General features: G+C 41.6%; 1 protein-coding gene across 1 annotated transcript in view; it reads right to left on the bottom strand.

The window, feature by feature from the left end:
- Positions 1 to 27,971, bottom strand: part of LOC134539219 (uncharacterized) — a 134,434-nt gene that overhangs the window by 73,648 nt on the left and 32,815 nt on the right. The window contains exon 3 of the mRNA XM_063381006.1: positions 22,105 to 22,267. Within this exon, the coding sequence (XP_063237076.1) occupies positions 22,105 to 22,267 (163 nt within the window). The remainder of the gene's footprint in view (positions 1 to 22,104; positions 22,268 to 27,971) is intronic.

Here is a 27,971-nt window from a genome sequence, read left to right as displayed (position 1 = left end):
CGGAAGCGCCGCTGATATGCAGGTGGTTAAAAATGTCACCGAAGCGGTAACTTACGTAATTACTAATGTCACTGAAGTACAAGTTACCCAATTAAAAATGTCAGCAAAGTGCAGGTGACGTTTATGGTGTTACAAGGTGCACTAAATTTCATGCCATGCAGTTACAAAAATCACTTAAATTCTCGTTATGCAATTACAAGGGTCATTGAAGTGCATTTGTTGTGTGGGTTGTTCAAAAATGCACTGAAGTGCATAATCCCTATTACTGATTATATGCAGGTTGTTACAAATAGAACTGAAACGCATATTATGTAGTTACAAATGTCATTGAAGTTAAAGTGTCGTGTGGGTTGTTCCAAAATGCACTGAAGTGCATAATCCCTGAAGCACTGGTGATGCAAATTTTGATACAAAATGCACTGAAGCACATGTTTCAAAATTAAATATGTTCTTAAAGTACTGGTGATGCAGGACTGCCAACACTAGTGTCTTCAACCCATGCTGGTTGCTGCTGCGTTACAATAAAAATCGTCTGGGCCATAAATTATGGTGAATACCACGCGGGCAACTAAGTGGTGAACGGCAACGAACCTCTGTCCTCAGTAAAAATTGGGAAGTGCACATTTCGCTGTCATAGTGGCTTAGTGTGGGCTAATGTGTTAAAAGTCACAAAATGGACTTAACCATGAAGGGATAACTTACACACATTATGTTTACACAGGTTAATGTAACCGTGATATAAAGTGTAAGTGTACACATTTCACTGTCATAGTGGCTTAGAGCGGGCTATTGTGATAAAAGTCACAAAATGTGCCGTCGACCCAAGTGTCTCCCCGGCTCCTTCAGGCCATTATGACTCGTCAGCGCCATCTCTTGCGTGTGTAGTGCGACGGAAGTGAAGGTGACGTGCGACGTTTTGTTTCCATACAGGATTTGACATATTATTTTATTGTAAATGTATTTTGGTTTTACGTTTTTTGTATATATTTTGCTTATATTTTATTATAATTAATTTTGTATTGAAGGGTTATGTATTTCGGGTAAGTTTTAATTGTTCACCGGGCGCCAAGGCTGTGGCTTCCGCCTGTGACCAATCAGCGTGTTCCGCGGGCTCGCGAAGAGGGGAGAGACGCGGGCGCTCGGGCGCATCAGGGGAGTGGGAGTCAGTCGTGGACCCGGCACGAGAGACAACGGACGTGTTGGTGATGTCGCTCCGGGACGGTGAGATTGAACGGGCGCGGTATTTGCAGGAGCTCTAGACTTTCCAATGCTAAAGCGTTTTCAGCTTTGCAGTCGAGTTTGTTACTTTGTCATTTAGTCGCGTGCTCGCATCTTGTCATTTTTGCTCACGTATGTTCTTCTCTTCATTTTTGCGAGTCGCAGTTTATTTTTGCAAACTGGGCATTCGCCGTCGTATGTTCTGTGCCTTTACATTTCTTCCCGGTCATTGTGGTGTACAGTCAGACAGACATCCTATTGCGCGCGGGTCTTAGAGAATTCTATTCCTTACAGTGTGAGTAATACTCGTCACGGGTGGGACATCCCGTATTTTCATTACCATATTAGTGCGCGGAACCAGGCTTCACCCAATAAAGAAATAGTCACAGGCGGAAACGCGGCAGCTCCATGTAAAGTGTTCATCTTCTTGAGGATAAAGAACCAGGAAACTATTCGAGTTATTCTCATTTCAATTCTGGAGACTAAGTCCCTCGGCCACGCGGCCAGGACCCCCTCTACCGAACCCTGAGTAGCCGGCAGAATGGAAGCATGTCAGGGACTAGTCGACCAGCCTACGACATGTGGCACCCTAACTAGTGTGGCCTAGCCAAAATACGTTTTCGAACTTTGTCTATGTTAAAAGACTACGCATGCGGAACATTAAATAGTGGCAAAAGTCATAGTGCGCGGGACATCGGACATAGTTTTCGGACATTGTGTGCGGGGCGAAACGAGATGCGGAGACAGTCGTGAGACGTGGGAGCAGCTGCACAGGAAAAAGCGCGACACAGCGGCACGGGAGCGAGATAATGCTGTGTCTCACGCCAGCATCGTATTTCGCGCGGCGGAGCAGCATGGCTTATCGCTGGCCGCGCGGGATCACGTATCTCGCGACGGAAAGAGATCGCCGACCCGGGGGAGATAACGTCGCGGGAAGATACGAGATAAGGCGGAGATTGAATACGTCGGGAAGACGAGTAACGGATAATGGCAGATAACTACGAGCAGTGCGAGTGGTGCGGATTACCGCAGACGGGACTGATCGGCACGGTAACTTGCTCGTGTCCTTTGGGTAGCACGATAAAGTCGGAAAAAATGACAGTGCAACACGGAAACACGGACACAGACAGTGCGGAAAACAGTCGCGGGCAGCAACCGGCAGAGTCAGACGCAGCTAGCCAGGGGGAAGTGCGGCACGGAGCATGCAGACAAGTGACTGAGTGCGAGCAATGCGGGCACGAACAATTACCGGTAGTCATGCGCGTAGTGGAGGTGCCGGAACTGTTACCAAGTTTTTCAGGGGAGGCATATGAGGATCCGCGGACATTTCTTCAAACTTGCAAGGACAGATTGAAGGATATATCGCAGGACAGATGGGTGTCGAGAGTGAGTGAACAGTTAAGAGGACACGCACAGACATGGTGGACGGAGGTCGGGAATTTTCTCGCGGAGTGGGATGAGTTCGAACGTACATTGTTGAGACGTTATGACAGACCAATGGCGCGCTCCAGTTGCGAACGACAGCTTTACTGTACGCCGCAGGCGGAAGGGGAAAGTGCGGAGGCATTTATTCATAGAAAAGTGTGCCTGTACCGATGTTTAGGCACAAATGGACCATTGAGTGCAGTGTTGCCAATGATCTGCGAACAGTTGCATCCGACTTTGTGGCCGTTTTTGCGCAGTTCTATCGGACTAGACTTGTGGGAGTTTGTGGAGCTCGCGCACAGTGTAGAAGGGGACTTATTGGTGATTAGGTGTGGGAATGCTTCGAAAGACAATGCACAGAGATATATTGTCACGGAACAGGAAAATCGGGAAGAGACCTGGGCAGTTGTCCCTTACGTGACCCCACCCCCTCCGCGCCAATTACAAGCAAGATCTGTGGCTAGACACGACCCGGCGACACGTCAGGAGGAGCGCCACGTCCACAGGCGCGCGACTGGAAGCCGACCACCTAGGTGCCTGTACTGTGCCACGGAGGAGTATCATTGGCACGCGGAATGCCCGACAAGAAACGGTGTGTGGAAGAAAATGGCAGACGAGGGATGCCAGCCGGGAAACTACCAGTAGGGAACAGTGATACAGTCAACCACTGTTCCCGGAGATTCAGTTTGACTGAATCACGTGGGTCACCACAGGAAACACCGGCGCGGCGGCACTAGGAATGCGAATGGCAGAAGGACTATACCGAAGTGCGGGGAAGAGGTACGTGAACTGTTAGGACCCAGACAGCTACCACGTCGACACCAGAGTGCCTGGACAACTCAGCACAACCGTACGGGCGGAAGCAGCGGGGCAGGACTATGTTGACACGGGCCATTCAGCATGAGGAATCGCCGAGGGAGGACCTGGACACCACCACTGGATTCTCCAAGAAGACGATGCCGATCATCACACCCAGAGCTACCAGCACACTGAGGGCACCAGCCATCAACGCCGGACCAGCTGATGTCGCCGTCGAGCGGCCTGGTCAACAGGACGTCCCGGCTGTTCCTGGCAGACATGGGGCCGCGTCTCCGCGTCTCGAACAGCTGGGGGGGGGGGGACGTAGCCGAGCTCCTCCGGGTGCCAGTCCACCTGAACGGGCGCCCTGTTCGAGCCCTGGTGGACACGGCGACCAGCCAGACCTTTGTTGCCGCTCACCTGGTAACAGAGGGGGACGTGGAGCCATACGAGGAGAACGTCTAGCTGGCAATGCAGGGAATTTGTGCACCCACATCTGGGTGCGCCAAGGTAATCATCGGCGATCGTGATAAATTGAGTCAGACAACAGCCTTGGTGATTCCGGGACTGAGAGAGGACCTGATACTCGGCCTACCTTGGTTGATACAGGAAGACGCGGCAATAGACGTCAGCGAAGGTAAGGTGCATGTGGGTCGGCAGGGCAGGCGTACTCTGTACCGGATCGGCTTACGAGCTCCACCCCAGTCCTCCCCGCCCATTAGTCTAGGGGACATCCGAAATAGCGTGCCTCCGGAGTTTGTGTCGCTGTTTGAGGACGTGCTCGCACAGCAACTACGGGTGTTTGCGGCGACGGACATGCTGCGCCGCACCACCTATGCCGAACACACTATACCCACCAGGCCCCACACACCCATCTTCGTGAAGCCACATGACACTGAACACAGGGCACAGCAGGTAATTGAGGAACAGATTAGTAAAATGTTAAGGAACAGGGTAATTAAACCCAGTGACTCCCCCTACAACAGTCGGGTGGTGTTGGCAAAGAAAAAAGATGCGACCCTGAGGTTTTGTGTGAACTTTAAACCAGTGAACTCGGTCACAATTCCCGCCCCACCACCCTTGATAAACATCACGGACGCTTTGGCCGGCCTGGGTAAGGCCAAAATTTTCTCCTTAAATCTGAAGTCCGGGTACTGGCAGGTGTCCTTGACGGGTATGTGGGAAAGTTCGTGACTGCCTACTTGGACGATGTCATCATCTGGGAGGACATGTGGGAGGACCATGCGCAACACCTCGCCATGGTTCTCGAGCGGCTGGCCAGACATGGTCTGACCTGCGCGCCAAAGAAATGCCACATCGGGGCGGAGGAGATTCAGTTCCTCGGCCACATTGTTGACTGGGAGGGGTGCCGCCCTCTCCCCGAGCACCTAGATCCCATCGAGGCCAAACCAGTACCCCGGACGAGGAAGCAGCTTCAGCGATTGATGGGGCTACTAAATTGGCTCAGGACATTTATTCCAGATTTTGCAACAGTAACCGCACCGCTGACTGATCTCTTGTCCTCCAAAACTAAGTACCATTGGACAGAAGCTGCGGACCAGGCGCTGACTGCTGTCTAGACACTGTTTCATGTCATACGCTGGCCAGGCTGAGGCCAGAGGAGCCCCTGTACCTCCAGACAGACGCTAGTCAGGTGGGCATGGGGGCCGTGCTCTACCAGCTTGGGCCCGAGGGCGAGTGGCGGGTCCTGGAGTATGCAAACGCTAAGTTCGGGCCTGCTGCTCGCAAGTATGATGTCAACGAACAGGAGTGTCTGGCAGTGGTGTGGGCGGTGGGCAGGTACCGTCACCACTTAGAGGGGAGGTCGTTTGTGCTTTGTACGGACAATCAGTGCCTGAAATGGTTGAACTCAATGCAAGGGAAGAAGTCTAAATTCACCTGCTGGGCCATGATGCTTAAAAAATTCGATTTTCAGGTCGAACATGTACCAGGGAAGACAAATCAATTGGCAGATGAGTTATCCAGACATCCTGATCCAACCATGGTGTTCGAGGACGAGGGAAGCTGGGATGACTTGGTGCCACCCCAAGGGGGTGTCTCGTCCACGATAGAGGGGCCGTCACCCGCGGCCCTGACACTGTCGGGCTATGTGAATACACTCTCGGACTTGGTACAGGCAGTGCAGCAGGCGCAACTGGGGGACGCGGCGACCTTGGCGCAGATGGAGGAGTGCCGTGCGGGAGACCTACTTTTCAGGCGGTGCAGAGGGGGAGTACTGCAGGTCCGAGTCCCGGGGGACATGGAGTCCTGGAGTATCTAAGTGTCGGAGGGGGCGCGGACAGCAGTCATGTCACTCTTCCACGACCACTCTCTTGCAGGACACCCGGGAGCGGAACAGATGCTGAGAGCCGCGAAGGAGACATTCTGTTGGCCGAGCATCACAAGGGACATCTGGGAGTATGTCCGCCGCTGTCCAATCTGTCAGCATAGGAAGGTGCGGAGATCAGATGGAGAGGAGGAGCAGCGGCCCCGTCGGCCCCAGCAGCCTTTTCACACCATGGCATTAGTCATAATGGGGCCATATCCACGTAGCAAAAGAGGGAAGCAGATCTTGGTCATGATAACAGATCTTTTCACAAGGTGGGTTGAGGCATACCCAGTGTCCAATGTACGTTCAGGAACTGTGGTGGCATTGTTTGAAGGGGAGGTGTTCCCGTGCTTCGATTACCCAGCAGTGCTATTGAGTGACAATGGCGGACAATGGCGGACAATTTAAGGGAGCTAGGTGGAAGATGGGTTGCCGGAAGTGGGGTGTCGAACATCATACGACCCCCACTTACTGCCCACGGGCTAACCTAACCGAGAGGCGGAACCAGGAGATCAAGGCACAGCTCCGCCTCCGGTTGGGAGAGGACCATTCAAAATGGGACGTCCACATTCCTAATCTGTTGTATTGTCTACGGCGGCGGACGAGCGCCGTCATCGGCTACTCTCCCGCGGAGCTGATGCAGGGACAAAAGTTGGCCCTCCCGGGAGAGTGCCACGTGGCTGTGGCGGCAACAGAGGGGGGATGGGGGGAGAACCCCCACGTGAAACTCTCTGAAATAAGAGAGCAGGCACGTCAGCGGCAGGAGAAGTACCTGTAGCACAACACTCCACTGACAAATCGCCCTCCCAAACCTCTTGAGCCAGGCTAACTAGTGTACGTCCGACAGCACCATCTGTCATCGGGAGCCAACAAGTTCAGCGCGGGGCTGATCCCAAAGTGGGACGGGCCCCGAGTGGTTTTGCATCGTGCAGGCGAGACATCCTACTACATCCAGACACCTAGTGGACGGCCATCTAAAATACACCGTGACGACTTGAGACGGGTTAACGACGAGGACAGGGAAGACAGGACGGGTCCCCGTCAGACAACGTGAGGGGACGCAACACATGACACCGGCCGCGCCAAGGGCGTTCCTCACGGGCCGCGGGACGAGCAGGACACTGACGACACACGAGAAGAGCGGGCGAATAACCCGGTGGAAGGACAGGACATGAGACAGAACGGCGAGTGGAGGCATGACCAGCCACAGGCCGTGGAGCAGGCAGAACATGGTGAGCGAAAGAGGCAGGAGGACCCGGCCATCGAGGTGTCCGAGTGGTCAATGGAAGACAGCCAGACAGACGTGATTCTTCCTGGGTTGATTGAAGAGCCGGACGAAGTGCAGACGCAGGAGCCCCCGACGGACGGACAAGTGCCGATGGACGACAGTCCACGGGTCACAAACAGAACAGTAGTATGGTTCGAGAGTCTGGCCGGGAGACACCAGGAGCGCCAGAGGCTTGGGGAGCCCCTGTGGTCATTAGACATTAGCCTCACTGACTCTGACTTTTCGGTCCGGATCACGGAACCCGAGATGGACGATGACGAGGAGGAATATGACGGAAAGTGTTCACCGCCCCTGCCGATGGACGAGGCACGAACAGACGGGTCTGCAGACATGACGGAGGCGGAGACATCTTCTGACGAGGAGACCGGCGGAGGGGAATGTTACCCTCAAAACGGGCGGCGGGCGCCGCGACGCAGTTGCTGCAAAACAGCTGGACCGGGTCAGGTCCAGGAGATACTCGGCGGGCGATGGCCAGCCAGAACCGGTCACATTTTCCAACACATCACCTGCCAAACTGACACGTCCCACTAGGACACGACGGGCACCAGGGTATCTGCGAGACTTCGTGTGCTCGCAGATGGGCGCAGTCAGTCCTGTCTTGCCATTGGAGCCCCGAGATAGTGTCATGAGCCTATTGCCTTATTTTGTCACCAAGGGGGTATATAATTCACGACCCACGGTACCAGACGTCGTCCCCACCACCACACCCAGTGCTACGCAGTGCACGGCTACGAAAACTCGTGGATAAATGAGAGGCGTTGGCGGACATAATGGCCTCGTCGGAGGGGGGGCATTTGACGTCGACCCAAGTGTCTCCCCGGCTCCTTCAGGCCGTTATGACTCGCCAGCGCCATCTCTTGCGTGTGTAGTGCGATGCAAGTGAAGGTGACGTGCGACGTTTTGTTTCCATACAGGATTTGATATATTATTTTATTGTAAATATATTTTTGTTTTACAATTTTTGTATATATTCTGCTTATATTTTATTATAATTAATTTTGTATTGAAGGGTTATGTATTTCGGGTAAGTTTTAATTGTTCACCGGGCGCCAAGGCCGTGGCTTCCGCCTGTGACCAATCAGCGTGTTCCGCGGGCTCGCGGAGAGGGGAGAGACGCGGGCGCTCGGACGCGTCAGGGGAGTGGGAGTCAGTCGTGGACCCGGCACGAGACAACGGACATGTTGGTGATGTCGCTCCAGGACGGTGAGATTGAACGGGCGCGGTATTTGCAGGAGCTCTAGACTTTCCCATGCTGAAGCGTTTTCAGTTTTGCAGTCAAGTTTGTTACTTTGTCATTCTGTCGCGTGCTCGCATCTTGTCATTTTTGCTCACGTGTGTTCTCTTAATTTTTGCGAGTCGCGGTTTATTTTTGCAAACTGGGCATTCGCCGTCGTATGTTCTGTGCCTTTAAATTTCTTCCCGGTCATTGTGGTGTACAGTCAGACAGACATCCTATTGCGCGCGGGTCTTAGAGAATTCTATTCCTTACAGTGTGAGTAATACTCGTCACGGGTGGGACATCCCGTATTTTCATTACCATATAAGTGCGCGGAACCGGGCTTCGCCCAATAAAGAAATAGTCACAGGCAGAAACGTGGCAGCCCCATGTAAAGTGTTCATCTTCTTGAGGATAAAGAACCAGGAAACTATTCGAGTTGTTCTCACGTGCCCCGGACCCCCCCTCTACCGAACCCTGAGTAGCCGGCAGAATGGAAGCATGTCAGGGACTTGTCGACCAGCCTACGACAAATGGACCTAACCATGAAAGGATAACTTACACACATCATGTTTACATGGGTTAATGTAACCATGATATAATGTGTACGTGTGCACTTTACGATTTAGGTTAAGCAGCCCATATATGAAATGGGCCGAGTGGAGGTGAACGCGAGACTAGAATGATTAAACCGAATGACATTACCCAGGATGTTCATTAGGAGTGTGGAATAGGGAAGGAGGTAAAAGTGTTTCCCGAAGAGGGATGGGGATATTTACAGTCGCAGCGATTTTGTCATGGCGACAGCCATATCGCATGTAGCGGTCGCGTCTGTAACTTTAAGTCGCATGGCAAAGCCACAATCCGCGACAGCAAAAATGTCATGTTCACGGTCGTGCAGATAAGTCTGCAACGTAGCTTACCTTCATTTTCTGTCGGCTTAGTGAAACTCACGGTGGCCTGCGAATTAACGACACTAGTAATAGTTCAACCCAATATTAACAAGGTGTTTAGTAGGGTTTTCGTATGAAAGTGGGCATATTTTTTTTCAAACTCTGTTTCATTTCAAACATCGGTTATGATTTAGGATCTTTATTTTGTTTGAAAACTTTGTATGGGATCAGTGCATAGCAATAATTTGTAACTTGCCACAATTGTCATTTATAAGTTGGAGTGCTGAGAATGTAGATCCCAAAAAGACTGGGATCTCCCATAAGAAACATGTTTTAAATGTCAAGCACGTATTTAAGTCAAGACTATTTGTTTGTTATATATTTAAATCTTCAAGCAAGTGCAATTCTTTCAAATGTAATTTTTGAGATCCAGTATTTTTTTCTTTTAAATGTAAATTATCAGAAGTTCGTTTTGTTCAATCATAACCTAAAGGCAAATGGATGATCCTCTAAATTTTATAATTTATATTCAAGAGATTCGTTTACATCTAATTAAATTATTAAGGATTATAATTAATAGAATGTATTATCATCCTTCTTTGAATGAATAAGCTAATATTTTTATATTATATCATTTTCAAGTTGTAACCTGTGCCCAGAATGTGATTTTCGAATTTAAATTTATTTTGAGGATTTAAATATTTTTTTATTAAGAACTCTAAATATTTTTTATGTTCACATATGGTAACTGCAAATTTTACACCCATGTACTGCTTTTAACGAAAATTAACACATGTAGTGGGTAACTTTACAGATTGAGTTATATAAGAGTCGTAACATAGATTTATTAATAACAATACATAAACCCAAAAATTTTCAATTTTTTACTGTCTGAGATGTAAAATTTAAGGTTTAGCAGAAACATGACGGTTTTGAGCTGCAACCTTCATTGCGACCAGGTGTAATACAAGAGCGAGTACTTTCTCAACACTTCAACTTAACTGAAAAATCAGACAATTTTAAGGCATCGTCAGGGATAAGGCATTTACTAAGCACCCATGTGTGCTGCCAATTAGTATTTTTGGCACAATTCTAAAATTGAAATTTTTGAAAAATTCTGTCGCCAGTCATTCTTTTGCTGCAAGGACTTAAACTTTTCCCGCCTCCTGTACACTCCCGTTTAATCTTTGTCAGACCTGTCTCCCCAATCGTTTCCAGCATAAATATAATTTTGCCTACCATTCAATGACCCAGCAAGTGCTATCGTCTTATCCCCGCCTTTGGCACACGTCCGTCGCCTGGAATTCTCCTCCGAGCCGTGACAAGAAGTGCTATGTCCTGCAAGCTATTAGAGCAGCTAGGTTCTGAGAGCCAGCCTTACGCGAGCGATTTCAGGCACACCCGCAGCTCATCTTAACTTATGTTTCGCACGTCGCTGGCTAAATTATCCACAGCAGCGCAGTTCCACCCCACCACTTCCCTACAGCCTTTCCTGGGAACCAGGGCCAGTGAACTGGCCGGTCGACAACCCCAACCTGTCCCGAGGCCACGGCTCCAGTCTCAGAATGTATCACCTCTGACCTCTAGTGGCAGAGTTGCGAGTTATTTCCCCTGGGTGTTTGAATGCCCGCTAAATGCCTGCCCCTTGGCACCTCACACAACAAACAGTGCCCCGTAGTTCATTTCCAAGCCACCAGAGCGCATCTAGTCCCCTCCATAAGCCCAATGCTTTAGCAGTCACCTCGTGTGAGTCGATCTCTCCTTGTTTCGGACATTCCTCAGTAGGTCGCGCTGAAATCGGCCAGTACCACCCAAGGTTAGTAGAGAGAGGTTGTCTCGATCCCATAAGAACAGTGTAGACAGCCTGACACTCCACTGTGACGTCATCTGCAGCCCCGCCGTTCCCAGCCGTAATACTACACCTGCTGACTGACGGCTTTCTCTTTATCAGCTCGGCTCGTTTCACATGTCTGATACGCAATACTTATAGTATTTAATTTTGCTTTGTAGATTACTGTTAATTATAATCGCTTTGATATGCTTTTCAAATGACAACATGCTGTGATTGAAAACAAGGATGAATTATTATTTCAACATATTTTTTCAGTGACAGTAAAACTTTTCAAAATATAAATGATGAATCCATGAATTTTTAAAAATTTATATAATTAACATGTAACTAGTAAACAAAATGGTTTAGTTGTATTTATTTCTCAGCAAGATTATAATATTTAAAATGATGGCATATCAATTTCTTAGTGTTTAATAAAAGTCGCCATAGCTCATTAAAACATTTTAGGAATGTTTGCAATATAAATAAACTGAAGTTAGATTTAAAAATACATTTCTAACATGAATAGAGCAGTTTTTCGTGTAATCGTTTAAATACAGGCTAGACATAGGGGAAGTAAGGGCAATGGCGCCACAGGAGGTAATACCGCCACCCCATTGAAATTCCGTATTGTACGCGTTGGCCGCTCCCCCTCTGCAGTGCCATCTCTGGACACCCAAGTGAAACACTTGAGAACTGTCATGGTGGATCTGCGCGTAAGGCTGGGTTCACAATTAAAAAAATTAAGCGAGTGCATAGCAAGCCATGCACACGACCTGTGCACACGACTTGTGCGAACTGCGAAATCGTTTCACAATTGAATTCTTACTGTTAATTTCAGCCAATGAAATTTCGCGAACGATGCGACATCTGTTTGCAGTGTTAGTAAATAAACAATAACTTTCAAAATAACGATAATACTTTTATTATCTCGACATTTTCTTACCACAATATGGTTAATAAATATAAACATATTTATAGTCCCACCAAAAAAACACCCTGCTCTTCTCTCATTGGCTGTTGTGCCATGCGTGCGCGACCGAAATAAAATATATTCATTTCACTCCTATGCGCACGACCTCGCTCCCATGCACACGACCAACTTTCTGCTATTGTGAATCGTTAGGTTAGGAAACATGGCGTTCATATCCTATGCACACGACCTACTGTTACTGTTACTGTTATTTTTTCAATTGTGAACCCAGCCTTACTGTTATTTTTTCAATTGTGAACCCAGCCTAACGCTTCGTTTGTGAGGGCGACAAATGTATTATAGCGCATAATTCATATAATATTCGACACTATATAATTACGCGGTAAGTGTTATTCAGTGTTGTTTAATCTTTACATCCTATACATATTTAAAAAGTCAATTTCTTTAGCCAATTTTTGAATTTACTGTTTGCCATGTTAAACGTTTTGTTTAGTGAGTAGGAGGAAAACTGCGTGCTAACCGTTCAAGGGGCAATGCCGTCACAGCAGGGTGGCGGTATTGCCTCAATAATGGCGGTATTACCCCAACAAATGTTATTTGCAAATATATTTTATTTTTTCATTAAAAAAGTTATTTATAATATCAACAAGATTACACAAATTTTAATGGATATTGTAATTATTGAATATAAGAACGAGTCATAAATATTTTTAGTTTGATAAAAGCGGACTTATTTTTTAAATGATTAAATGATTGATATTTGTTAAATAAAATGTCCTTACGGCATTTTTGTTCAAATATATAAACGTAAGATTTTGTATGCATGTAGGTGTGCACTTTTCATTAATAAAATCGATTATAAAAGTGCAATATACTATAATACAGTGAATGTTGTACGTTTTATGTGGATCCTATTTCGAAATACTGATTAATGGTCAAATGTACGTAAAACTGTCATAGTGCCAACAGTTAGCCGATGTTTAATTGACAACATAAAGTTTCTTAGCATTTTGTAGGAAATAAACTGTAATCGAAACAAAATAATATAGTCAATGATGGCCAAGACGAATTTTGACATTGGGCCGAAGTATTTACCTATGCTATTGTTGGAACAACATACGAGACTTGGGTATATTGTTTCTGGTTGGCATTCAGCATCCCGTCCTATCCTTTATCCCCTTGTTTTTCGGTAATATTTATCCACAGTAGGCTTTCGAAACCCTAATATTATTAATAATTTTGAATAAGCTATATTTTTATTTTGTGCTTCTAGGTGGGCCTAGACCTAATTAGGTAGAAAAATTTCTTGACCAAAAAATGCTTCCTAATAGTGCGATCAGTCCTCTTTTTTTTTTTTTTTTTTTTTTTTTAGATGGCACGGTCTCGCAAACGAACAAGTGATAAAGCAAAGTGGACCAAGCAACAATTAGAGGCAGCAGTAAGTGCTTTCAGGGATGGCCACAGTGTTAAAAGTGTATCGAGAGAATTCAGTATCCCGAGAACAACTCTGAGAGATCGACTGTCATCAAGCAATCTGAATGAAGCTCGTCTGGGTAGAAAACCACTTTTTACAGAAGCCCAAGAGAAGGAAATCGCTGAGCATGTTTTACTTCTTGCCAAAATGTTCTTTGGCCTTACACCGATAGAACTACGGCGATTAGCTTTCGAAATTGCTGAAAGAAAGGAATATTCCCAACAACTTCAACAAAACAGAAAGACTTGCTGGTGTAGATTGGTTAAAGGGGTTTCTGAAAAGAAATCATGGAATTAGCTTGCGGAAGCCCGAGGCAACCAGTTTAAACAGGGTTACTGCATTTAATCGAGAAGAAGTCGAACTGTTTTATTCAAATGTAGAGAATGTTATGGACAAGCACAAATTTAGTTCCACTCATATTTATAATATGGATGAAACTGGAATTTCGACTGTCCAAAAGCCAGTTAAGATTCTTGGCCCAAAAGGACAAAAACAGGTAGGAGCTGTAACAAGCTGGGAAAGGGGTAAAACAGTAACAGTTTGTTGTGCAATGAGTGCATCAGGAAACTATGTTCCGCCCATGTTCATCTATCCCAGGAAAAGGATGAGTTGCTTGCTTGAGAAAGGTGGCCCCGAAGGAGCAATATACCATTGTTCCAAGAACGGTTGGATAAACGAGGAATTATTTTTAATTTGGCTCCAACATTTTGCAAAGAACGTTAAGCCAATGAAAGAGGATCCAGTTTTATTAATACTAGACAACCACAGCAGCCACAAAACCCTTCAAGTATTTGAATTTTGCAAATTGAACGGTATAGTCATTGTTTCGATACCCCCACATTCATCACACCGCTTGCAGCCACTGGACGCTACCTTCTATGGCCCATTGAAAAGTGCCTTCAATAGGGAATGTGATATATATATGAAAAACCACCCATACGAAAGAATAACACCATAATGAACTAGCAAGTATCTTCAACAAAGCATACATGAGAGTCGCCACAATTGAAAAGGCAGTCTCTGGATTCTCTAGCACTGGAATATATCCAATTGACTCAATAAATTTAGCGAGGAAGACTTCACACCTGCAGCCATTTTGTCCCAACAACCAACCTGTATCATTCACAATGAAGATGTCAATGTTGGCGAAGCACCAGAGGAACAGTCAAAACACCTACAAGAATATCAAAATGATGTTCCTCTAACTTCTGCCACAGACTCAAACTGTGAAATTCAAGTTGCAGGAACCTCCAGTTCAGTGGTCCATATTGCAGACATTTCTCCCCTTTCTACTCGCCAATTTGCCAAGTCGCGTAGTTCGATTCAATCACAAAAAAATAAACAGCACTCCATAATTCTAACGTCTTCTCCAATGAAATCCATCTTAGCAGAAGCAAGAGATAAAAAATTGCGAAACAATGAGAAAAAATGCAGGCTTTCAGGAAAGGAAAGTAAAAAAGAAAGAAAAAGGAAATTTCAGCAGGGCATGTCTGCGACTACAAAGAAGATGTGTAGGCCTAGACGTAGAAGAAACATTTCCTTCGAATCTTCTGAAAGTGAAAGTGAAAGACTAAATGAAGATGAATTGTGTGATGACAATTCTCTAGATGATATTGACCCATTTGATAACAACTGTCTTGTGTGCGGGGAGTTTGGTATGAACAACGAACTCTGGTATAGATGTGTCAAGTGTTCTGGTTGGTCGCATTCTGAATGCAGCGGTTGGGACTCCCCAGATGGTTACAAATGTGATCTTTGTATGAAATCATAAGTTAATTATTTGAAACAAACATTTTTGCTATGTCAAAGTGATGTCAGGTAGGCCTAACTACTCTTTGTTACGATGAAACTAGGCATGAAATGTTTAAAGGGCAAATATGATGAATGTAATCAGATTTTTGACAACCTAACTCAGTTCCTTTTAACACTTAGACCAAAAACTAAAATTTTGTATTTGTTTTTATAAAGAAAAGAGTGTAATTATGCTTTTAAATACTGGGATTTTATTATTATTATTGAGAAGCTATGTGTAGCCTAATGTCAAGTATTTTGAGTAGAATACATTATTGTATATGCAACTTTAGCTTAAAATTGAATAACTTAAAAAAAAAAACTGCAACAGAGTTACGTGTTCTGTTAAAATTTTCATTTACCTACCTAAATTATATGAAGAAAACATATTTTTAATATTGTGTGCTTAAAAAACATTTTCTTTGATATAAAATTAGTCTAATATTATGTGACTTTAAAAGAAATCCACGAATGTGTTATTGTCAAATGTTATTTGAAAGCCTTTTCTTTTGCTTATCTATATATAAATAAAACACAGAATAATTTAATAGGAACAGGTTATTAAAAATGCTGTAAAGTGTTTTTAATTAAGAACAGTTTTTTGAGTTAAGAAACAATAACATTACATTATTTGCAGGAGTGAAAATTTTGCAAAGTCTGAAAGTGTTTATAGAGATGATACACCTATTATTTTGTATAGGACGGAATTACCCCACAACAATGACGGCATTACCCCGTATGTGGGGGTAATGCCGTCAAATGCAGTCTTAAACAAATATGCTAACACATGGGATGTTTTACCAATAAAACTGATAATTGAACTGGAAATGGATGGGCAAATGAAGCTGATGTTTAACGAAATAATTAAATGTTGATTACAAGTATTTACAATGTTAAAAAATTAGAAAATGCCTTAAGGTGGCGCCATTCCCCCTACCTCCCCTACACTTTCTTCACACAATAAATTTTATTATTTGCATAACAATTTAATAAAAAAGTTAATAAAGAAAGCATACTTACTCTGTCTACGTCATAATTTTTCTGTATTTCTTGGTTAGTTTCCTCTTTTCATCTGATTCGTAACCTTCGCAAGTCCTTTTTGAACTGATGCAGGCAACATCACTTTTACAAATTTTTCTTGAACCACTTGAAATATCATTTAAAACGTTCATTCGTATGAAAGTTCTTTGTCGTACAAATACTTTAATGACATCTTCAGGAATACATGGAAATTTCTCGGAAGAAATTTTAACAAGTTTTTCAATTACACCTTTTCCTTTCTTGAGTTTTGAGCCATGGTATGTTTGAAACTCTTTATCCAATTCCTTTGCTTGACTTAGCCACTGTACTGATGGGCTTTCTAGCCCACCAAATGAAAAGTTTTTTATCCACGGAGATTAACAACTGTTACTAGCAGTCCTTCCATCACTAAGATAAGAAAACCTTTTCTGCAGTTTTTTGGCAACCCAACCTGCCAAATACTCAAGGGCTGAAGTTTCGAGTTCACTTGCGGATTCCATTTTCGCGTTCATCTGTTTCTCTACAACCTACATGTTGATCTTTGACAGTTACTGCGGACTATGTCGATATTTGGCCATCCTTCACTGTTTTGCTCACAAGAAATTCGTCAAAATTTTAATTTTCTGTTAAGATTTTTCTGAACTATCCCTTGATTTTTTCCTAGTATTATCATCTTCATGCGATTGATTGCATTCAGAGGGGTAGGATGGTCATTGAGGCCTCCACGAGTACGAATTTGGGAGAGAAAACATTTTCAAGGGAGTCCTGGTTTAGTCGGTGCGTTAGGAGGTAATGTAACTTTGAATGTTTACATTTATGGTCTTTGAAAAGTAATTTTAGGGACTTCATTGACATTATGCAACGCTTCTGAAAAATTTTTAAACATTTTTCTTGTTGCAACATCTCATTGTTTCCATGAAATTTAGCAAAATGTCCAAAATTTCATCTTGAGCTGCCAGATCTTTACCGTACGGCTTCCTAGATGGGTCACCAATGTTTTTCACTACATATGAATTCATTAAATGCCACCAGCGGTGTATCATGTCGATAGTGTTGGATAGTATTATAGCAGCTTCTCGATCACTGTGATTAAAAAACCTTAGTGCCATTGCCGTTGTATGAGAAAGAAGCTGCGCAGCTTTTCTCACGTTTTGCCGCTTTGTTTTCTCAATATATATGGTTTAAATTAAGTTTATGCAACACTTTCAAGTCATTTGAACACTCTTGACGAATAAGATCTACAAGTGGCTCTTTGGTACACACACTGCCACAATACAAGATAAACCCTGTATCAAGAAGCCAGTTTCGTATTAATTTAAGAACATGAGGAGCATCTGCAAAAACATAAATATTTATATTGTCATTTGATGGATGCTCGAAGAAAGTCTTCATCGTGGAAACACCTAGCTCTCTCCATAGTCCTAAATTTCCTCCTCCCAAATCCGAAACGCATGCCTTTACTGTGTAACCTACATGATGCAGTTTAGTTATTTAAGTGTCTAATATCTGTTTTGTAATTTGCTGGTCAAAATTTACATAAATAGGTTGTTTCCAGTTTGAAAACAGCCCTCGATCCATGACTACTTGCATATATGAATAAGGGCCAACAATTTCATCCTCTTTTGCATCATACTCGAGCAATTTCTTCACTTTTACTTCGTCAAATGAAAGAACATCAATGCGTTCGAAGTCTAGCAACGAAGAACGTGCTACATTAAAAAATTCAAACATGTTTACTAAGATACCTTTTCTCATGTCAAATGAAGATGCCCATCGTTGAAGAGTTGAAAGTCCAGGCAATGGAAAGTTAAGTTTCTGTTTTAAAAATAAATAACATAGCTTACTGAAATAACGCAAAGTGAAAGCGAGAGCTATTTCCTCATTGGTTCAGTTTACTCTTTTTTTCAACGAAAGTAATAAGTTAATTTGATTTTTTGAAAAACACTTGAAAGAAAATTCCGCATGCGGAACTCTAACGAAGAACGTTTTTTTTTTGTTTGTTTGTAAGATTTACGTACGTTTTCTTTTTTTTTGAGTTTTTTCATGACTTCCAAATTTAAAACTGACTTTCTTTCGGCAAGAAACACATTTCTTTAAGAATTTGGATTTCCTTCCTAAGCATTTCAACCGAGTCATTGTTAAAACAAGACTTTGAATGCTTTAACTGACTACAAGAACATGTTTCTTCCTCACTTACATTTTCATTTGAATCTACAATTAATTTACATAACATTTTTTTTTCTTTTCCCTGCATTTAACTCGGTCTTCTCGGCACACACGACTTTTTAATGTTTCTACAGGTGTTGTAATTCCAAGTTTTAATGAAGGTACAGCGTTTGGTTTACGACGTCTTTTAGCGCATGTATTTAACAACTCAGCTTTCAAGTCGCGCTCGTAATCATCATCTGTAAAGTGCTCTGAACATATGTCAGTTGTTTTTGGATTCCACTCACCACGTCGGCATTTCTGAACATATGTAAGTTGTTTTTGGATTCCACTCACCACGTCGGCATTTCTGAACCGACACTTTCAACAGATGATCATCACGTGGGAATCGATGATATTTTATATTATTTGATTCAGGTAAAGATTTTGTTTTTACCAAACTATGTGTACACACAGCCACTGTACACCGCGTATCTGGCATTGTAATGTTTAAATACAACTTTTTAACAGCGTTTAGCCTAACAAAACAAATTCACTTTAAATTCGTGTTCTTAACATTTTGCCTGCTAGTTATAATTAACGAAGCACCTGTGCACTTATGATATAAGCAACACTAACATTTTATAACACACGCACTCTCAATTAAACTCCTCACAACAATAACTCTCCCCGCATTACGCTGTAGTTTGACACGTTATTACGAGCAGATGTGCTTGTAAACTAAGTAACTGATAGGAGCGGACGGGCCGGCAAGCCGAGCCGGGGCTGCAAGCGACGCGATGCGCAGAACGATGCGCAAGCGATCGAGGCAACCTCTCTCTACAAACCTTGAGTACCACCAACTTCGAGATATCGAAGTTAGTATTTCTCGACCTCTCCCTCGGAAATCTTCGGAAACTTTCGGTCCAGAACCCGAAGCCTCCCCAACTTTCTTTTGATGGATGTCGTCTTTTAAGTACGATTCGCTGCCGCCCCAAACTTATTTCGCGCCGCGACAGCAGACTGACCACACCACATCGTCGGCGAGCCGCACATCAAGACTTCACTCCGGTCGTTGTTTAAAGATGTAATCAGCTAGGCAAGGGATGTGATCCCTACAAGTTTAGTAATTAGTAAATAGTCAGTCTGCGTACCTCGTAGAAGTAGTCATGCTTCGTTAATAATACTTCATTATATTTTATATCTTTTTGAATCATGGAAATGTCCGCGACCACCGCGTGTTCGCGAGCTCCGCACCATGGCTGATGCTAGAAGCCATCTCCTTGTATGGTGAGTTTTTGACAAACCTTATTCCCCGACCACAATCATCTTTGGTAGTAGGCATTTTCTACCTATTTTGCTCACTGTCTGTGATCACGTTCTGATGTTTGATTCGGACCTGATCACAGACAGGGTCCAAGGGCCGGATGCAGACCTAAGAACACCACCCTCGAGTCCTTCCTCCAGCAATCAGGACGACTAAGGCGCCCTGATGCCTCGTTAGCAGCTCAACTTCGGCCAGCGAACGTCAAACCTCCAGTCCTTCCGTTTTTTTATATCTTCAGAATAATATTAAATCACGATGTTGAAAAGATCAGAATACTAGAAATTTTTCTTTCGGGACTTTAATTGCTCTAATGTACTGGGATTGTAAATAATTAACCTGTTTATTGTTTTTGATTCTATTTTAATTATGTCTAATGATTAATGGCAATTTTCTAATTAGGGCCGGCCCATTCTTAAAATAATTTTAATTTTAATCCATGTTAATATAATTCAATAATTTTAATATATTTGTCAATCAATTTATCAAATATTATTTTAATGTGCACGTAATTAAAAGTTAAATAAACATAGAGGTACTTATATCCAGACTAAATCATGTGTTATTATTGAGCCTTTTGAAACTAAAAGCTATACCAGTTACCAAAGTCATCAAGAGAGAGTGAAGTGTGACAAAATGGTAACAGAGCTTGGGTTTACTATGTTATTAACTATGTGTAACACATGCAAATGAAAAAAATACTAACCTGGAAAATAATTTCAAAAATTGAGATGGAATTAGGAATAAGATTATATAATATAAGACATATCCATTCACATAATGTTAATTATGGGCTTAACTACTAAAAGCGCCGTTGTTCGCAGGCCGCCGCAAGCTTCACTGAGCTGACAAGACACGCCAAGGCAAAGGATGAGAAATTGCCAGACCTATCTGTATGATCATGGTCATGTCATGTCGCACTCTCCTAGAGCAGCATTAAAGCTGGGTGCACACTTGAATAAAATAACAGCTACAGTAACAAAGCATAGGCCTACATATTCCAGTTTTCTTTTTTTTAAATTTTCATGATTAATGTCACACAGTAAATAATAATAATAATTGAGTAGCGAGGTAAAGTAATGTAATAAATTACATTTTTCGTTTAAAATTAATATAATTTTAGTTTTTCCAGTTCCATGCATGGATATACCTAATTAAATAATTTGTTTCGAGAATCTCTCCCACCCACATACATTACAAACAAGGTTGTATTGATGTCCTTCCATAAAATTTCGTTCGTGATGATTCGAGATTACGATTTCGCTATAAGGCGCTGCGACTTGTGTGTCGCTGGTCACAGCTTGTCATAGATACAAAAATTTGTCGCCACTCCCCCACTAGTATCGAAGGACACTACCGATGGAAACGAAATCGGTGAGGTTCGGAGCGATTCCCGAAGGCTGCTACCGAAGGGAGGCATTTAATAAATGACGACTTCATACTACAGTCCTTTATTAGGCTCCTTGATTTCTCTGGGAGAAGCTTCCTCTGAAGTTTGACTGTTTTCCACAGCTACATATAGTCTGACACAACATGCATGCATTGAAACAGGGGAATATTACATACAAGACAGAGTCTATAAACGCTATTGATAGTTACACATATATGTTCTAAGGTTAACGTATAAGTACACACTCGATTATGCAGGTGACAATATTACAACACATTAGCATTTCAATGCCTTGATCGACTTAACATAAGTGGTTTAACTTAAGTTGGGGTTCCCAAATGGTTTGCTACTAGCAGTTACCGCAGCGCTGTCAGTAAAAAAGGGAAAGTAGTCATGGTAGAAGAGGTACTATCTGATTTTTGTTTTTAATAAAACCAAAGTTATAAAAATATTTAAGTTACTGTGTATTTTCAGCCAAGGTCCAAAAAACAACCTTGGCATTACATTTGCACACATTATGGTGGAGACCGACATACCTACCCCGGTATGTTTTTACATTCAGACATAATTTTTTTCCTAACATAATTAAAATTAAGTGTATTTTGTAGAATAGTCTGGGTTAAGGAGGGACCTAGGTCATCTCAGGCCGAAGCCTATACGCCTAGTCAAGCTGGGATTAGACATGCAGAGAGTATCGTGTACTTTTTACGGGGATTGGTCAGCCATGGCAGCAATTAAAGCCATGACTGACTTTCCTATCTTAAAAACTAGATTAAAACTAAGTTAATATTGTAGGAGAATATAGGATACACAGAATGGTCTAGATGAAGAGTAGCAGAAGAGTAGAAAAGAGTCTACCATGTGGGGGTTTGGGAATTTGGACGCTAGAGATCTTGATGAAGTTCTACGAATTTTACGAACATGTAAAAACATATGACTACATGTGCCACTAACTCAATCTCTATGTCTAATGAAAATGACTCGATAAACTTTAAATAAGCGGTGCAAATAAAGAGTTCTTGCAGTACCAAAGAATTGCAGGAATCTTCGTTCTTCTTGGCGACTGTCCACAGATGACCTGCTCCTTGGGGTGCTTTGCATCCCTTGCGAAACGAAGGGTTTATCGACAAGTTGTGGCGAACCGAGTTCTTCCACCGATCGTCATTCGGTTTGTAGAATGGAAAGTGCTGTCTGAAACAAAATAATTATAAGGTTTCTCTGCAAATTCAGTTATGTAGCTTCTATTCCAATAAATAACAGTTAATAAAAATTAAATTTATTAGCAGAAGCGTATAATATTTACTCCGGGGATTGAGATTGTCATAGTTCCTCCGAGCGCAGAGATTCTCGTAAAGTGTCTGTGTCAGCCATCTTGGATTTCGAAGACACAGCGGCCATATTCGATGGCCTGGACTTTGACCTTGACCTTCAAAATATGCCAAAATGACTAAAAATTATTTATTTAAAAAATTACAAAATTCACCAAAATTTATAGTTTTTTGGAAAAAAAATCTCAAAAAAATCCTATTCAGAAGGAAAAATTTCTGGTTTGAGAAAACATTTCCCATTTTATTCCTCAAAAATTCAAAAATTCAAAATGCGAAAAAACTTCAGAAGACTTTTGCCATAGGAAGAACCAAAATTCCCCAAAAAAGGGTAAAAATACGGATGACAAGCCGCCCTTAAGCCTCTGGCGTCCATCTTGAATGACCTTGACCTTGACCTAACCATAAAATTCAAATTCTTTAATTTTTAACCAAACAGTTCTGAAAAAATAATAAAAAATTTGCCTACTTCAAATGTTTAGTTACTTAATCGATTTCGGTCCTTGGTTCGATTTCCGGCGAGAGTAAACATGTAATTTATTAATAATATATTTTTAAAAGTTCATATAAATATTTTAAAAAATAATAATTTTTTATTACGTCACACACACAATCTTGAATTGTTATGTAACCGCTGCAATTATCGTTACGACAGCAATCTTGGAAATCAGTAATTTTTATGCTGAATTTCGGGAAAAAATTTTAAATTTATAAAAAAATTATTAAATTAAAATAAATTAAAAATATATATTATTTAAAAAAACACTGCCCATATCGTTCGGTCGCCATATTCAATTCTAGAAAGGTTGCACTTTTCGTTACGCAGGTCATCTTGGATGTGTATGATGTCATAGTTGCACGTTAGATTACGGCTGCCCAAATTTATTATTACTGTGTAGCACCCGCCATCTTAAAATTTAGACGCCATCTTGGAAATTCGTAATTAATTAGCTATAAATTCGGGAAAAATGCCAGAAATCATCTAAAAAATCATTCATTAATATACTGATTGAAACGACGGTTTCCTGTTCTTGCTTCGATATTTGATCAAAGCAAAAATATATACTGTAGGCAAAATATACTCATCTAATTAATCATGTACAGAACCTAAAAGCGACTTAAGTTACTAATATGCCAGCATACATTAAGCTAATATAATCGCCATCTTGGACATTTGTATTTATTGAACTAGAAATTTGGAAAAAAATTCCAAAAACCATCAAAAAAAATTCACTTACTAAAATAATCATTGTCGTGATAGATTTACGTTCTTGGTTTGATTCTCGGCCAGTAATAAAGGTAACTAAAGCTTAAAATAAATTTTAAATTCTGTTTCCCATAACCTTTCATCAATTATTCACTCTATGAAAAAAAAACTGTGGACAAGATACCTGTCTGAAGAATTAAATCTATTGACGCGCTGCCTAACGCCCTAAGACTAATATTTTTCAATGCATGAAATGCATTTCAACCAGTTCATGTACAATGCTATACATACAGACCAAGTGTCTTCGACCACGAGACCAGGGCATGATCAATGTCAGATGTCAAGACAAACTCTTCGAACTTTCAGATGTAATAATCGATTAAATATATTACAAGCAAGTAGACCCATGGAAACATGTTGTACGCTCACTAAAGAACCAAGAATCCCTGGTAAATGTTTTATCAAGAGCAAAAGATTTTGAACCAGAAAATATTCAGAGCTACTACAGATTTGACTACGCACATATAATGAAACGACACACTTTCTACAAAAGAAAGAACACACAGTACTACAAACTAGCCTAACAGTACACTAACAGTACACACTGGACTCACACTTATTCATTTTTTGAGTGTTTACCTGCAGCCCAGCGTACGTTACATCATTTCGGTCTGAAAGTTCGAAGAGTTCTCTTGACTGCTTGAAATATGTTATATTAGCTATCTACGAAGGTTGTCTTGGTTTGGTAATGCCTGCCTATACATCTGACATTGTTCATGCCCTGATCTATTGGTCCTTAGACAATTGGTCTATATGTATATTGTACATGAACTGGTTGGAATATATTTCATGCATCGGAAAATATTAGACTTTCGTTTTAGGTAGCGCGTCAACATATTTAATTCGTCGGGCAGGTATCTTGTCCAGAGTTGTTTTTTGTAGAGTGAATGATAAACTCCACGAAAGGTAATGGAAAACAGAATTTAAATTTTTTTTTTACGTTTTAGTGACCTTAATCACTATTCGAGAATCAAACCAAGAACGGAAATTTATCGCGACAATGAATATTTTAATAAGTGATTTTTTTGATGAATTTTGGACATTTTTCTGAATTTCAAGGTCAATAAATTCAAATTTCCAAGATGGTGGATATATCCGCTTAGTGTATGCTGGTATATTAGAAACTTAAGTCGCTTTTAGGTTCTGAACATATACCTATATACAGTATATTTTGCCTACAGTATACATTATTTGCTTTGATAAAGTATCGAAGCAAGAACAGGAAACCTATGATTCAATCAGTAAATTAATGAATAATTATTTTTGATGATTTCTGTAATTTTTCCCGAATATATAGCTACTTACGAATTTCCCAGATGGCGTCTATATTTTAAGATGGCGGGCGCTACACAGTAATAATAAATGATTACTATACTCTATCAGGTAAAAAGAAAATTAACTTGACGGTAGCGCACTCTAGCAGACGAAACTAAGATGGTGACATCCAGCATACGAAAACAAGATAGTGGACATGAAGACATACTAGCTGGCTATATATATATATATATATATATATATATATATATATATATATATATATATCTGTGTGTGTGTGTAACTTGTCATTAGTGGTGGGAGGCCTGTCTGCTGGTGGCTTCTGTATAGGAAGGTTACCGTCGCCATTTTTAATCGAATGAACTCACTGGGTTTGAACCGAGGACTTCATGACGTGTGTTATTAAAATAATATTTTATTAAAATTTTTACGAATTAAAAATTTTATAAATTTTAATTTTTTTTAATAAAATCTTATATTTTCGGATTTCCAAGATGGTGGCAGTGACATCATAATCCAAGATGGCGGAGTGTTTTTATTAATTTTTTATTATTTTTATAAATTTAAAAAATTTTCCAGATTTCTTACCATAAAAATTATGGAATTTCAAGATGGTTGCCGTAACAAAAATTGCAACGATCCAGAATACAATTTGGCAGACTTAATCTAACGTGAAACGATGACATACACATCCAAGATGACCTGCGTAGCGAAAAGTGAAACGTTTCTAGAATTGAAGATGGCAACCGAACGATATGGGCAATGTTTTTTTTTTTAAAATAATACCTATATATTTTTATATATTATTAGTTTTTTTTAATTTAAATTTTTTCCCCGAAATTTTAGCATAAAAATTACTGATTTTCAAGATTGCTGTCGTAACGATAATTGCAGCGGTTACAACATAATTCAAGTTGGCGTGTGTGACGTAAGAAATTTGTATTATTTTTTAAAAACTTTTATGAATTTTTAAAAATATGTTACTAATAAATTACATGTTTACTCTCGCCGGTAATCGAACCAAAGACCAAAATCGATTAAATAACTAAACATTTAAAGTAGTCTAAATTTTTTATAATTTTTTCGGATTTTTTTGGTTAAGAATTAAAGAATTTGTATTTTACGGTTTAGTTCAAGGTCATGGGCATCCAAAATGGTTGCCAGAGGCTTAGGGACAGCTTGTTATCCGGTATTTCAACCATTTTTTTTTGGGGAATTTTGGTTCTATCTGAGTCAAAAGTCTTGTGAGGTTATTCGAAGTTCAGATTTTTGCATTTTTGAGGAATAAAATCGGAAAATTTCCCTCTAAATAGGGAAATCTTTACTTTTCTAATTTTGGAGATTTAAAAAAAAAACTGGAAAATTTTGTATTTTTGGCCAATTTTGTGGAATTTTGAGTCATTTTTGGCGATTTTTGACATATTTTGAAGATCAAAGGTCAAGGTCAAAGGTCAAGAACATGTTCTTCCAATATGGCCGCCGTGTCGTTTCAATGAAAGATGGCGGACACCGACACCTCATGAGAATCTCTGCGCTCGGAGGAACTATGAAAATCTCAATCCACAGCCAGAAGCCAGTCCCCGGAGTAACTATTATTACTATCAGCATTTTTACTGTGATTTATTGAATGAGCTTAACACCCCATCACATCGAGGTAATTAGAGACGATGAAATGTGATGGGATGCTAATGGAGAAGTGATGGATTGAATGAAGTAAAAGTACCCCAGCGACTCACGGCATCGTCCGCCACATTTCCATCTTTGCGATAAAAAAATCCACGTTAACCACGCCGGTAGGGTGGAGGCGAGAGACATTATTATTTTATTTTATAGTTTTCATAAAACTGTTTGGCTTGTTGGTTATTTTTGAGTACCAAATAGCAAACCACCATTTTATTTTTAACAAAGTTTACATACTTTTTTTTTAATTTTACTTCGGTGTAACCATAATTGTGACTTTGTTAGACAAATGTAATGCGGAGACTCGAACACAGAACTTCTCACGCTGAGAGCCAGCGTACATACAAACTGTGACACGACGATTGGTTATTCAACTACCATAACCCCTAAAAGTGACCAAATGTAACAAGTACCTGGGTATATTAGTTAACCATATATGTGGCTTTTTTTTAAATTCAGTGTGTATTTGGTTTGTTTTACTCGTAGTCTCTTTTTTGACTTTATAAGGGACCCGCCTCGTCAGGTGTGTATGAGTGAGGCGGGATGATAAGCGCCACGATCGCTGGTGCTTCTAGAGCGGTGTCGCCTCTAAGCGCAAGTCTTCTCGCAGTGCATAAGACAACTATAAAATTTGAGCGATTACCGTGACATTATATGGCATAGAAATGAAGGTCAATGTGTAGTGAAAGTCCCTTAAGTGCTTTCAAATCTCTGTACCGGTTGTTTTACACCTAAAAGTTACTCTGAAAACACGCCTTTTAGTCATTTTAACTCTTCTAAAAATACAATTTCACGTTCCTCCTCTCTAGGAACAGTTGTGACGGCCAGTCGTCTATCAAAAGTACTTTTCGGCCCTCAGCGCATTTTTAAATGTTTTTCGTAAGCAGACCCCACTCGGATATCTTTAGTGGTTTTGAAATCGCGTTGTTTTTCCTGAAGCTCTGTGCACCGGGTGTGTGCCCTTGCACGATTCTATTGTGAGAAACAGTATGGCGGGTAGTCTTCCTAGTCGCGGGGGCAAGATGCCTTCAGGTCAGCCAAGTCATGCCCTCCACGTTCCTCCTCTCTAGGAACAGTTGTGACGGCCAGTCGTCTGCCGGTTGTTTGGCATTATGCTTCAAATAACATCTTTTTACTTGAAACTCAATCAATAGAACGTTAATATCGCGGTCATCATGATGCGTTATTAGAAGGGCTAAACGTTCAGATTCCTTCAAGCATGCGCAAGGGGGGGGGGGGGGGGGGTTCCTCCCTGGCATTAGGAAGTCCTTCGCTTGCAAAATAGTAACTGTTACACGAGGCGTGTGAGTGAGAACGTCAAAACGATGTTTCATCGGAAATTTTCTGT

The sequence above is a fragment of the Bacillus rossius genome, chromosome 15 (genome assembly GCF_032445375.1).
Source record: "Bacillus rossius redtenbacheri isolate Brsri chromosome 15, Brsri_v3, whole genome shotgun sequence".
Classification (NCBI taxonomy): Eukaryota; Metazoa; Arthropoda; class Insecta; order Phasmatodea; family Bacillidae; genus Bacillus; species Bacillus rossius.
Note: the sequence above shows the minus strand (reverse complement) of the source record. Positions and strands in the feature narration are given on the sequence as shown.